We start from the raw sequence: 11,299 nt of genomic DNA, 5'->3' as shown, positions 1-11,299 counted from the left end.
AGTCTGGTGTTACCTACATCTTCCTATTCGGAAGGCAGAATTTCCGAGTTCTGAGTACAATCGAAAGCACCACAACTGCAGTTTTCGTGTTGGAGCGCGCCTACATGACAATGACGCGCACATGACAATGACTAATATGTCATGGTACACGCTCAGGACAGGTTTCCAAAATGTTTCCACAATTTTATAAAATGCCATTAACAGCAAGGTTTGTGAACGTTTAAAAGAGAACATTCATAGAAATGCAAGATGTACTCTCAGAAATAGGGGTACCAAAGTGTACCAAAAAGGGTACAAATGCTTGTCGCTGGGGGTGTTCCTTTTTGAAGGACATTTCTGTACCCTTTAGGCTTGGTACATTTTTGTACCTTATGAAGTTGTACCATCTGAAGTACAATCATGTACTTTCCTAAGACATAAATGTACCTTGAAACTATAGTACAGAAATGTTCCCTTGAAAAGGGTACAATAGGGTACCTATGAGGGTACCCCCCCAGTGACAACCTATTTCGTACCTAAAGAGACAAAAATGTACCCCCAATAGTCCAAAATATTTGGTTATTTAACCATTTATTCTCGATAATAGAATCACATCAAAGCATTTAAACAACCACAGGAATACATCCTTGATTACATTCGTATATTGCCATAGGACATGTCAAGAAAAATACATTCATTTAAAAAAAGTAAACAATCACATAAAGACATTAAACACCTGAACACAATGGAAAATGTTCTTGCAATCACGTCACACAGAATACCTCAAGGACACAAACAGCCTATCGTCTACTAAATACGTGTCTAGAGCTTGAAAGTCTAATTCATTTCCTGGATTGAACAGGATCCAGTCATTGTCAACTGCCACTTGGTAAGCATGGAAATGACATTCATAAGTGCAAGGAAGTAACAGTTTCCCCACACAATACCCAACAAGTATCAACATTCAAAATATACTTGATTTTAAGGAATATAGGTATGGCTTCAGTGTGTACATGGCCAACTACAAAAACATCCTCAAGTTCATATTTGACACTGCTGACAGATATAGCAGACACACACTGAAGCACTTTATCCTGAAAATGCACATCTGTAAAACTTTTGTTCATTTGCAGAGCATTCTGTAAGTCACCTGGCAGAGATGAAAATGGCACACTGACACTTGTGCTGAGTGAATGTTCAAAGTCAACAAGCAACTTATCTGAAGAAAACTCCCAGCACTGTTTCATTTGATGACGATTGTTAAGAGTTGCAGTGATGTTTACAAAGTTTTTGCATTTACTCGCTAGATTTTTGAAATATTGATGCTTGCTTTCATATCCCATACACCACAAAGGGCGAAGAGGACCATACATCAAAATCAGCCTTGGGTAGTGAATAAGGTAGTGACACTTGGGTGGGGGCATATTTAATAGAGTTGGTTAAGTACCCTGGTGACACTTACTGGCAGGGGTTTGTCTCCCTGGTCTCCTATGTTGACAATGTAGTTCTGAAGAAAGACAAGTGTTTTCTTGAAGTATGCAGGGTAGGTCATGTTGAACACGAAGAAGGTGGAGAATGCTGAGATGTAGGCCTCATCCAGCGAGCGGCACGAGCAAACATCCACTCCTTCAACTGTCACAACACGGCGACACTGTCTTAAGAGGGCAGTTGTCCAACTCTTATCCTTCATTCGAATGGTTGGGTATGGACTCGTGGGAGTATTCTGCAGAAGAGGAAGAAAAACATTAGTATACAGTATGTTTAAGCAATATGTGCCAAGTGGATTTTCAACAGATTCCTCAAATTACCTTCTTTATTTGCTGAAAAACAAAACTGTCTATTCTGATAACCTGTAAACATGGCCCCTTCTCCAAACAAAAAGCTTCTTGACCAATGACTGTTGTGGTAGTGTTTGATAAGCTGCTAAAGTTTGACATAATATTCAAGGGCAAAAGCAATCACCCCTGACAGTGACAGTACCTGTGAAGAAGAATTTCCCTAAGGGGACAATAAAGGTCTATCTATCTATATAAACACCAGACAAAACCCAAGAGCACAGCAGCACTGTGGATTAACAGCAGTGTTTCCTCTACATTAGCTTAGCTGTGATGCTGAACCGCAGCTGAATTCAGCTCCATGCCAACAAAACACAGAGAATGAAACTTGTGGCCAAAGGCTATGCATTGCATCATGCATTTACCTCTCCAAGGATGATGAAATCTTCTCTCTTCTCCTTGAAGATGGATGGCAAGAGAAGTGCCCCCTTGAAGTCAATTCCTAGGTCATACAGATGCAAATGCACTTCATTAGATTTTGATAGCATGCAAATTCCCATTAACATGCTCTTCACATGACACTATGGTACATCAATTATCTTTGGAAGAGAGAGCAAATGAATTGTCACAAAATTTACTATTTGTATGAGGTCAAATTAGCACCTGTAATGTCTTCAGCCAGTGCATTCTCTCTTGCCTCCATGTAGACCTTCAGTGGCAAATCCTTGGTCATTTGAAGAACAGCAGTGAAGTTTTCGCTAAAGCGGCGACAGATGTTGTCTTGGCAGGGATGCATTAAATCAACCTCATCACACAACTGGAAATGAAAAGAGCAGAATAGACAAAAGAATGACATTTTACATTGAGGATTTAAACTTTTGACATGTTTAAAGACACAGACTGGAGATAAATGTAAAGTGCTTTAACCCTTGATCAAAAAATTCTAAAGCTAATAAACAGATTGATTAATCAGTTAGTACAGAAAATAATAATAATCAGATTTAGAGACAAAAAAAAATCATTAGCTGTTTCCCCAATCATCTTAACAATTCTTGGGTTGCAGACAGTGTCCCTGCGCAGAGCTTACAGCTCTCATATTCGAAAATCCCAAATCCCACTAAGTAGGTGGAATAGTACAAATGTGTACCTTCCATTGTTTAAAATCCCTTTGAGCGGGAAACAAGTTAGATGCGATAAATTTTGCTTAGAAAACGTTTTTGTTAATAGCTATATTTACATACTATCATGTTTTGAGAAATTATTGATTTTTTTTTACATTGTTGTACACGGTTAGTGACTATTATTGATAAAACACTGGAATACGGCGGGCAGACAGACGTTGACCATTCCACCAACAGTCTAAATAGTCCACATTTGTACCTTTCTTTGTTTAAAACTTAGCTAACTGCTAGCATTCACCCATGTTAAAGCTAGCTCTTCGGACTTTTGCTAACTCTACTGTAAAATTACACGTTATAATTTTTATAAAAACACAAAATCACACCCGACTTACCTCGAAACCTTTGCGCCTCGTCGTCTGACACATCAATGCCTTCTTCCATCAACTTTTTAAGGAGCTCCTCCATCGATAACCCCCTGAGAGTCATTTTCTGCGTCAACGCTAGTCAGCGCGGAGGCGGAGCACTCATCGCTGCTGGCTTTTCAGCCTTTGGGATTAATGCGCGTTGCGAACTTGATACATGGAAATGCAACATTGTGGTATTAATGCGCAGTTGTTTAGAAACCGTTATGCTGTCTTGGCGAACTATATTTGTAACTTACAAAATGTAGTCACCGTAACATAAAAATCTGCTTGACATTTTAACTTCCAAAGAACCTCGGTTTAACTTGATGTTGCAAATTCCATAAAAACCTCCCAATTAATGAACAATTCTAGGATGTAGTAAAAGCGAAAAAGTAAATGGCCAAACATAACAGTAATATGATTTCACGTTTTTGAAGGCTACAACCAAGATTTAAAACATTAAAAGTTATAACTGGAACTTAATAAAATGGAAATGGACCAGTTTTTTTTTAACATCATTTGGTTGTGCCTGCATGTCATTGTGTGCGTTTTTTTTTTTATATAATTTAACATAACTTACAAAGGTTACAGATATTCTTTGCATCATAGGATAATTTACGTACAGAGGAGAGGACCAACAGATTTGATTATAACATGTAACTTTTATGAGCACACTCACATCTCATATGAATTTTACAATTAACCAGGCCCATCCAGATTTTCCCATGCTGACCCATTACCACATTCTGCCACTGTCACTGCAGTACAGGTCAAAATGGTACAGATTTGTACTTTATTTCAAATTGTACCTTTAAAGGGGCATTTCTGGACTTTTAAAGACCAGTATTGTACTTTTAAGGGAACATTTTAAAAAAATGTACCTATAGGTACAAAAATGTTCTTCTCTCGTACCTCTATTTCTGAGAGTGTGTATCAAGTGTTACCTAGCCTCTTATTTGAGAGGACAAGAGAAAAAAACAGAAGCCGTCAAAATGGCAAAGTAAGCAGTTTTATACTGTAGCAGAAAACAGTAATCAATTGCTTTCTCCTGGATGGAAAACATTTAATGTGTATTGTATTCAATTAGAAAAGGGTGCTGATGATACATATATATATATATATATATATATATATATATATATATATATATATATATATATATAAAACTAGATCTGTAAATACATATATTATGCTAAACCAGCATTATGCAGTTGCAGCAGGAAGAAGATTTATGCCCCAGTGTTGCTCAGCCTTTTCATAAATGGCGCTGATAACCTTACCAGTTCAAAATCCCAGAAACCTGTCATATACAGTTGGAAGTTAAGATTTCTAAAGAGCTGCTACCTGAAAATTTATTCAGAGTCAGTGACTAAGCTTAAGAGCTGTGGCAAAAAGAGCAGGAGAACTGGAAGAGAGGAGTCAACAGGAGGGAGTGTCTGGAGGGGGTGGTGACTGTCTGCGGTGAAATCCAGGCTGAGAGAGTGGCAGGAGTCTGACGGAAGACAGAATTAGCAAAACTTGAAAAAGAAACTGGATTTTCAAAGGATTGCTGAAATGTGAGTAACCATGAAGTGGAATCTCTGTGTTGTAGCTGAAGCCTATATTTGCAATATGCAGCTGCTGGTCGCAAGATTTTTCACCCCTGGCTCCAGTTCTAAGGCATAAAAGAAACAGGCACACAAGAAGAAATGGAAAAAGAATGAAGTTTCTGGCTGGGAGGGAGAGGAGACAGTGGGTGGATACAAGTTCAGTTTGAAGAGCTGTCAAGTTTTCACTACATGTTACCGTGGTCAAAGTAAATTCAGTACTTGAATGGATTCATCAAGGAACAAAATAAAGGGATACTATTACTTTCCCAAAACTGTCCAGATGTTTGACGTTTGGAATAAAAAACTTCACTGTTTCTTGTCAAGTGATGGCAAAAAGATTTTGGGCAAAAGTTTGTAATGTGCCATGTTAATGCCATATTTAGAAGAAAAAACTACACTGCACACCTACACTAAAACCAATATCTATAATTTTTTTTCATCATGATTTCAGGTAATGAAGCCACCAAAAATTCATTTTCTTTTCTATTTTGTAGCTCCTTGATAAAAGAGGTGATGATTTTGTATGGTTTAATTGAAAGACTTGAAATTTAGTTTAGCTGAACTTATTACATTTGGATGCCTTTTTGTATCAAAGAGTCATTGGTTGCACTTGCACTTTTTTGACCTGGGTATTTTCAGCAGTCACCCTGGAATCTAGTGGGTACTTGTGGTTCTCCAACTCAATTTTAGGGAATCACAGATATTACAATATGTTCAACTGATATTTGATTGAGAAAAAACACACAAAACAACCCTATTTTAGCTCATAGGCAAACAGGTTATGCTCTTTGTCATTAACATAAGAGTACTTGGACTCGCTACTACAAAATGTTCATATATATTTTTAAACCTTTAGCAATGCACTCATAAAAAAATCTCTTCATTAAGAAGAGTGTGAAATTATGGAAAGTTGCAATATTCTCCTTAACTTACCCTTCCTGCTCATCTTTCATTATGTCTGTGATAGGAAGTCAGCCAAGTAACTGGGATGCTGGTTAACACATGGACAGCAGAGGCATTTAAAATATCCAATTCTTCATTTTGCAATAGAATGATATCAGTTAAAACACGGTGAGTTGGCATTTGGCATTGAAAGGAAATTTAGGAAATCATGGACTCGTGTCTGAACCAAAAACACTTGATACCACCTACGATGTAGAAGACAAAATACAGTCGGTGCTATGCAGCAGAAAGATGGGAGAGTGGTGTTGGGGAAGAGGCTGGAGTGTGTGAGTGTGCACTGAGCAAACAGGCACAGCCATGTAAAATGGGTGAGTCTATGTCTTGTCTGTGAGCGAAGGCAACAAATGGACAAACTTCAAGTGTGTGAGGGAGGTGTAGGTTGTCACAGATGGATGACTAAAAGGAAGGAACAGAAAACGGTGGATGAGAGGCGGGTGAGAAGTGAAATGGAAGAGCAGGCATTAATGGATGGATAAAATAAAAAATGTGTACCAGTTGGACAGCTGTCTTTCTCGTCTTTTTTCTTTAAGTCTGGGGACGTGATTACTTGAAGGGAGTTAAACACAAAATATGCAAACAAAATCAACGCAGTTTAAAAAACAGCATTTCAGTGTGACAAAAACTAAACTCTGAAAAACATTTGAAACCTCTGGCTGCCTTGCAGCTGCTCTAATCAAGATTTTATGCAAAATGCTGTGGCAAAGTGAGACTGAAGCAAATATTATTCACTAAATAGTCAAATGAAAACCCATGGTTTAACCTGGTTGATATTAGTGAATTTTTAGATTTTTGAGGTGGATCAGACATTGTTTTATGCAATAACGATGTAATAGATGAATGAAAATATTGCTTTTACAATCAGTCCAATAAAATAAGTCACAAGTATGCCCAGATGAGGGTGAACCTGTGAAACATATGGGATGTACCGTATGCATTATGTGTTGGGCAGTAGGAAATCACCTGAAAAGGCTGGCAACGTGTAAACATCATCATTAGATGTATAAAATTAGATGTATAAAAGTTTTAAAGACAGTAAGTTCTGTGACACCATTATTTAGTGTGTTAGATTTTAAATGCACACGTAACCTACAAATGTTCCTCAAATGTTATATTTCATAATATTAGTATCAGTTAAAAAATCCTATAGATGACAGCTAGAGATTACTTTGATCAATTTGATCCCATCAAAAGCAAAATGTGATGTTTCTAGATACCAGCTACACCACAGACATACGATGAAGATGTCTGGGGTCCAGGTTTTGAGTGTAAAAACAATAAATGTATTTGTACAAGCTTAATGCCTTCATGAAATAAAATGTAATAGTAGTAATACACACCTATTGCATGCATATGCATATGGAATACCTGTATTGACGGTATTGAGGGTTTTCAATGTCCCTTTCTACAGGTAGAAATGTTTACTATCAACTACATTCTTCATCCGTATGGCTAAATTTAGGCATCTAAAATTATTTGACCTACACTTAACTATGTATAGGGATTCATGACAATAACAATAAATTAAAGGAAAAGCTAGAAAAGAGCCCAACCCTCGAAGTCCCACACTTTGTACTACAATGTTATAACGACCATTTCCTATGTACTCTTCTCATCTTTGAAGTTTCATCTAGACCATGTACTCAGATATAATCTGAGACATTACCTACTTCACAGGATATCTTGCTTGACAAATTGATGTAAGAATATAAATGAATACTAGCAAAGATAATACAAGTGAAATTTTTGCTCGTGTCGTAGGGTTTTTCCATGCATTTCTAACCAGTATTAGATTATGACATGCAGTTACTCAGACTATGGGGTTTAAGGAAAATAAAACTGAGTATTTATGGTCCCAAAGAAGTGAGGAGCTTTTCAGCGGATGCCTTGTCTGCTGTGATATCTGTCAGCATGCTGAAAGGCTGCTATAAGCCATCCTCTGGGATCGCTCAGGTGGAGAATGCCAAATTCTTCCTGTCAGGGTAGTATAAATATTTCCTTTGTGTTTATTGTCCATTATGCAAGGACTGTAACATGTGTTGGTCTGTTTTTTCTCCTTGTTTTCTTCTCCTTTTTAAATTTTTATTTATTTATTTTTGGGGGGTGTTTCAGTGTGTTTGGTCAAGGGGATGCTCTGTAGTTACTCCACGTGTCTGATAGGGTTGTGCTCCACTGAAAAGATGAAAGCTGGTTTGCATGCAGCTTTTTTTTGTTTTGTTTCCTATCTTTATGTGCAGGATATTACATTTGTCTGCAATATAGATTTAGTTATTGTTTTTAGTTTTTCTTTACTACTCCATAATTGTTAGGATACAATCACAGTTATGAAATGCAAATATTGATCTGCATCCCATAATTCATACCCCAACCTGACATCCTGCCAAAATTTAAGAGATATTACTTTCTGCCTTGGCATTTAATCAGAATTCTGACAGTTTACAGTAAGGATTTAATTCTCTCAAGTCAGGGTTGCTCAACTGTTTATGCCAATTTTGAGGTTGTAATTTATGATGACGTTTTCATTTATGACATATTGATGAAATAAGTCTAACTGGGCTTTTCGATATTAGTTGATTTCAGTTCATGTGCGATGACAAAGTAAATTAAAAAGCATTTTGCAACTTTTAGGAGTGAAGATTAATCCATTTAACATTAGACGTGGGATAGACATGCAGATCATGTCTGTACTGAGTCCGTCGGTCCATGACCGTTTCTAGATATCTATGTGACATACAAACTAGTTCCAGAATTTGGACATCCAACCGTGACTCAACCTGGACGTCAATATGATGTTCAATATTTGAACTTTGAACTTAAATGTATAAATATCAAAGTTGTTGTTATCAACATGATAAGATAAGATAGAACTTTATTAATCCCTCGGGTGGGTTCCTCTGGGAAATTCGACCATAGCATTCGATACATAGCAATACTGATTATGTATAAACAAACACGGTTTTTTATGTGTTAGCCTGTTGATTTATTCAATATATGTAGGTAATTCTTTTGTTATTTTAAATTTTCCTGCTTTTCTTAAACTGGTTTATTTATTTTAGTTAATCAACTCATTTCTTTGTAATCAGGTTAACAATGTAATTTATTAACATGTGTTAAAGTATTAAAACCATTGAAATCAATCTTAAAATGTAAAATACTAAAGGTGAATATATTTACTAAAAATGATAATGATAATATGATAAATAATCCAAAGTATTCAGAATACGTTACTCTCATTGAGTAACGTAACGGAATACGTTACAAAATACATTTTGGGGCATGTAGTCTGTAATCTGTAATGGAATACATTTTAAAAGTAACCTTCCCAACAGATTATAAACCTTTTACTGTATGTTTAATTATGGTTCTAGCTTCTGACCTATTACCTATTTTTTTTTTCATGCTGTATACATGAATACAATTTTTGCTCCAAATATTTACTCAATCATTTTACACTCCACTGAATAAAAATGGGTTCCATGGTGGAGGAGGATGTTGTCAAAGACATGACTTAAACTTCCTGACATTACTTTCTGTCATTTTTGGAAAATGTGTGCAAAGCTGTTGGCCTCATCTATGCAACAATTTGCTTTATGGCAAGTCTCTTGTGGAGTAGCTTGCCAGCACAGCAGCATCATAAATTAAATTTAGCAAGCTAAACCTTGATTGCTCAAAGAGGAAGGAGAGAAGAGAGCAGTTTCTTAAATAAAATAAATGTATTTCCCTAACTTCTGACTGTGGTTGCTGTCCATGATGCTGATCAAAAGAAGGAATGGTACTATTGTTGTTATTGATTATTATTAAGATCGATAGATAAACAATATATTGTTTTTGCACTTACAGTGTCTGTTTGAGTGAATGTGATGTTGGTTTTGTACAACGTGGCAGTAAGCCTTTTTTACTTTCTGAAAAGTAATACATGACTTCCTTCTCTTTGTTTTTTTTTAATTATTTTTTTATGCCCCTGTCTCTGTCAGCCACGTTGAAGGAGGTTCATTGAATCAGAGGATTACCTTATCCCTGATCAGTACCTGGAAGACTAGGAACTAGGGAGCCTGGCCTTGAAATCCACATTACAGGAGGATGCAATGTTTTCAAACCTTGCATTGGAACCAGGAGAAATTAAAACAACAGCAACAATGATTTAAAAAAAAAAGAAAAAGAAAAAACTAAAAAGATAAAGTGAAGCTAATGTTAAATAACATAATGGAAGGGTTTGATTTTCATCATATTTTGTGCAGCGCAAGCAATGACTTCCAATCTTCTTAAAAATAATCACCAGGAAAAAAAATCTAAACAAATAAAAAAACAGTAGCCCAGTGGGAGAGATTCCTTCCATGTTAGTTACTTATGTTTAGAGAGATAGTACTCCATGCGCACAACACTGACATTATAGAGATAACAGTTTTGACTTTACATTAAATTAAATAAATATTATCAGATGTTTTTCACTTTAGGTAATCGCTCATAGACTGAAAATGTCCTTCCAGCTGTGATGGAGCTCAGAGTCCACCTAAAGACAGCTGTTGTGTAACAGTTGATTTAACTGTAAAACTTTAACTCTCTGTGTGACAGCTCAGCTGTCTGAGTTGCTCCTGACCATTCCTGCCTGTCACAACCCAGCAATTATTACTGCTATTATACCTCAGGCATAAATACGCACAAGCCTTTAATGTGAGGTTGCAGCCCTAAGAATGTTATGTAGAATGATAAATGCTGTATGAAGGGGCTGGGTTATGAGGTTGTCTACCGAGAGAGCTACCCTTACTTTACATGTTCAGTAACTGCCTGTCTTCTAAGAAAAAGGCAAAAATAAAGGCTGTCTCTTAGCCAGTAAGACAAATAAAAACACCCTTCATGTTCTTGCTCATATGAGACAGCTGAGACGGGAAGGACTGAGGTCCAGGGCTGTGTGGTGGTTCAAAGCCATTCTCTCTGTTCCTTTCACAGGCCTCCAGGTCTACTAGAGCATTCTAATCCAGGTAGCTTGTTACTGGTTCAAAAAATAGCAAGCTTTCCTGGGGGTTCTGGAGAGACTGCAGCTTATCATGGGAGAGCTTGTCATGGGATGAAAGGCATCCCATGACAAGCTCTCCAGTCTTTTGCAAAGCTGTGGAAAAATCCTTTAAAAAACATGCTGGATTCCTTTGAAAAGGCATAAATGAAATTTATTTATTTTAGTTTAATTTAAATTTTTATCAAACTATTCTAACAAATTATGGCAAGTTACTCACACTCTACAATGCAGTGGTAGAAAAAGACTAATTAGACCATTCAGTGGACAGATGATGACAAAGGACATTACACTGATAGATGATGAATATGTTCAGAAATGTTGGAGGTAGCACTCAAATCCAGAAAGAAGTGAAATATAGGAGTTCTTCCTCACATGTACAAGTTGTCCTTTAGATATGCACAGCTTAATAACAAAATGTACTTAAATTATGTCATTCTTTTAGATAATTGCCTCTGAT

The 11,299-nt window shown here is 36.6% G+C and overlaps 1 protein-coding gene across 2 annotated transcripts; it reads right to left on the bottom strand.

Annotated features, from left to right (window-relative positions):
• Window positions 1–581: 581 nt before the first annotated feature.
• On the bottom strand, window positions 582–3,407 carry LOC147313570 (uncharacterized). 2 transcript variants are annotated; one of them, XM_086264578.1, is made up of 4 exons: window positions 3,268–3,407; window positions 2,418–2,571; window positions 2,180–2,256; window positions 582–1,702 (listed from the first exon to the last, which is right to left on the bottom strand). In XM_086264578.1, exons 1-4 carry the CDS (start codon window positions 3,298–3,300, stop codon window positions 1,406–1,408), a joined length of 561 nt encoding a protein of 186 aa, XP_086120704.1. In that variant the 5' UTR covers window positions 3,301–3,407; the 3' UTR covers window positions 582–1,405. The 2 variants fall into 2 exon arrangements, with proteins under 2 accessions (XP_086120704.1, XP_086120703.1); XM_086264577.1 differs by lacking the exon at window positions 3,268–3,407 and having other exon boundaries at window positions 2,418–2,610.
• Between the last annotated feature and the right edge of the window lie 7,892 nt (window positions 3,408–11,299).

This window comes from Aulonocara sp. 'chitande type north' Nkhata Bay, linkage group LG15 (genome assembly GCF_057382095.1).
Source record: "Aulonocara sp. 'chitande type north' Nkhata Bay isolate Kocher_YH1m ecotype deep benthic linkage group LG15, A_spYH_male_GT1.1, whole genome shotgun sequence".
In the NCBI taxonomy this organism is placed as follows: Eukaryota; Metazoa; Chordata; class Actinopteri; order Cichliformes; family Cichlidae; genus Aulonocara; species Aulonocara sp. 'chitande type north' Nkhata Bay.
The sequence above is the reverse complement of the archived record's forward strand: the minus strand, read 5'-3'. Positions and strand labels throughout refer to the sequence as shown.

Coding starts and splice junctions, on each gene's coding strand:
- LOC147313570 (XM_086264577.1), bottom strand. CDS start 2,610: ATGTCATTCTTTTGTCTATTCTGCTCTTTTCATTTCCAGTTGTGTGAT. Junction 2,257..2,417: donor ACTGGCTGAAGACATTACAG/GTGCTAATTTGA, acceptor TGTATGACCTAG/GAATTGACTTCAAGGGGGCA. Junction 1,703..2,179: donor ATTTCATCATCCTTGGAGAG/GTAAATGCATGA, acceptor CCTCTTCTGCAG/AATACTCCCACGAGTCCATA.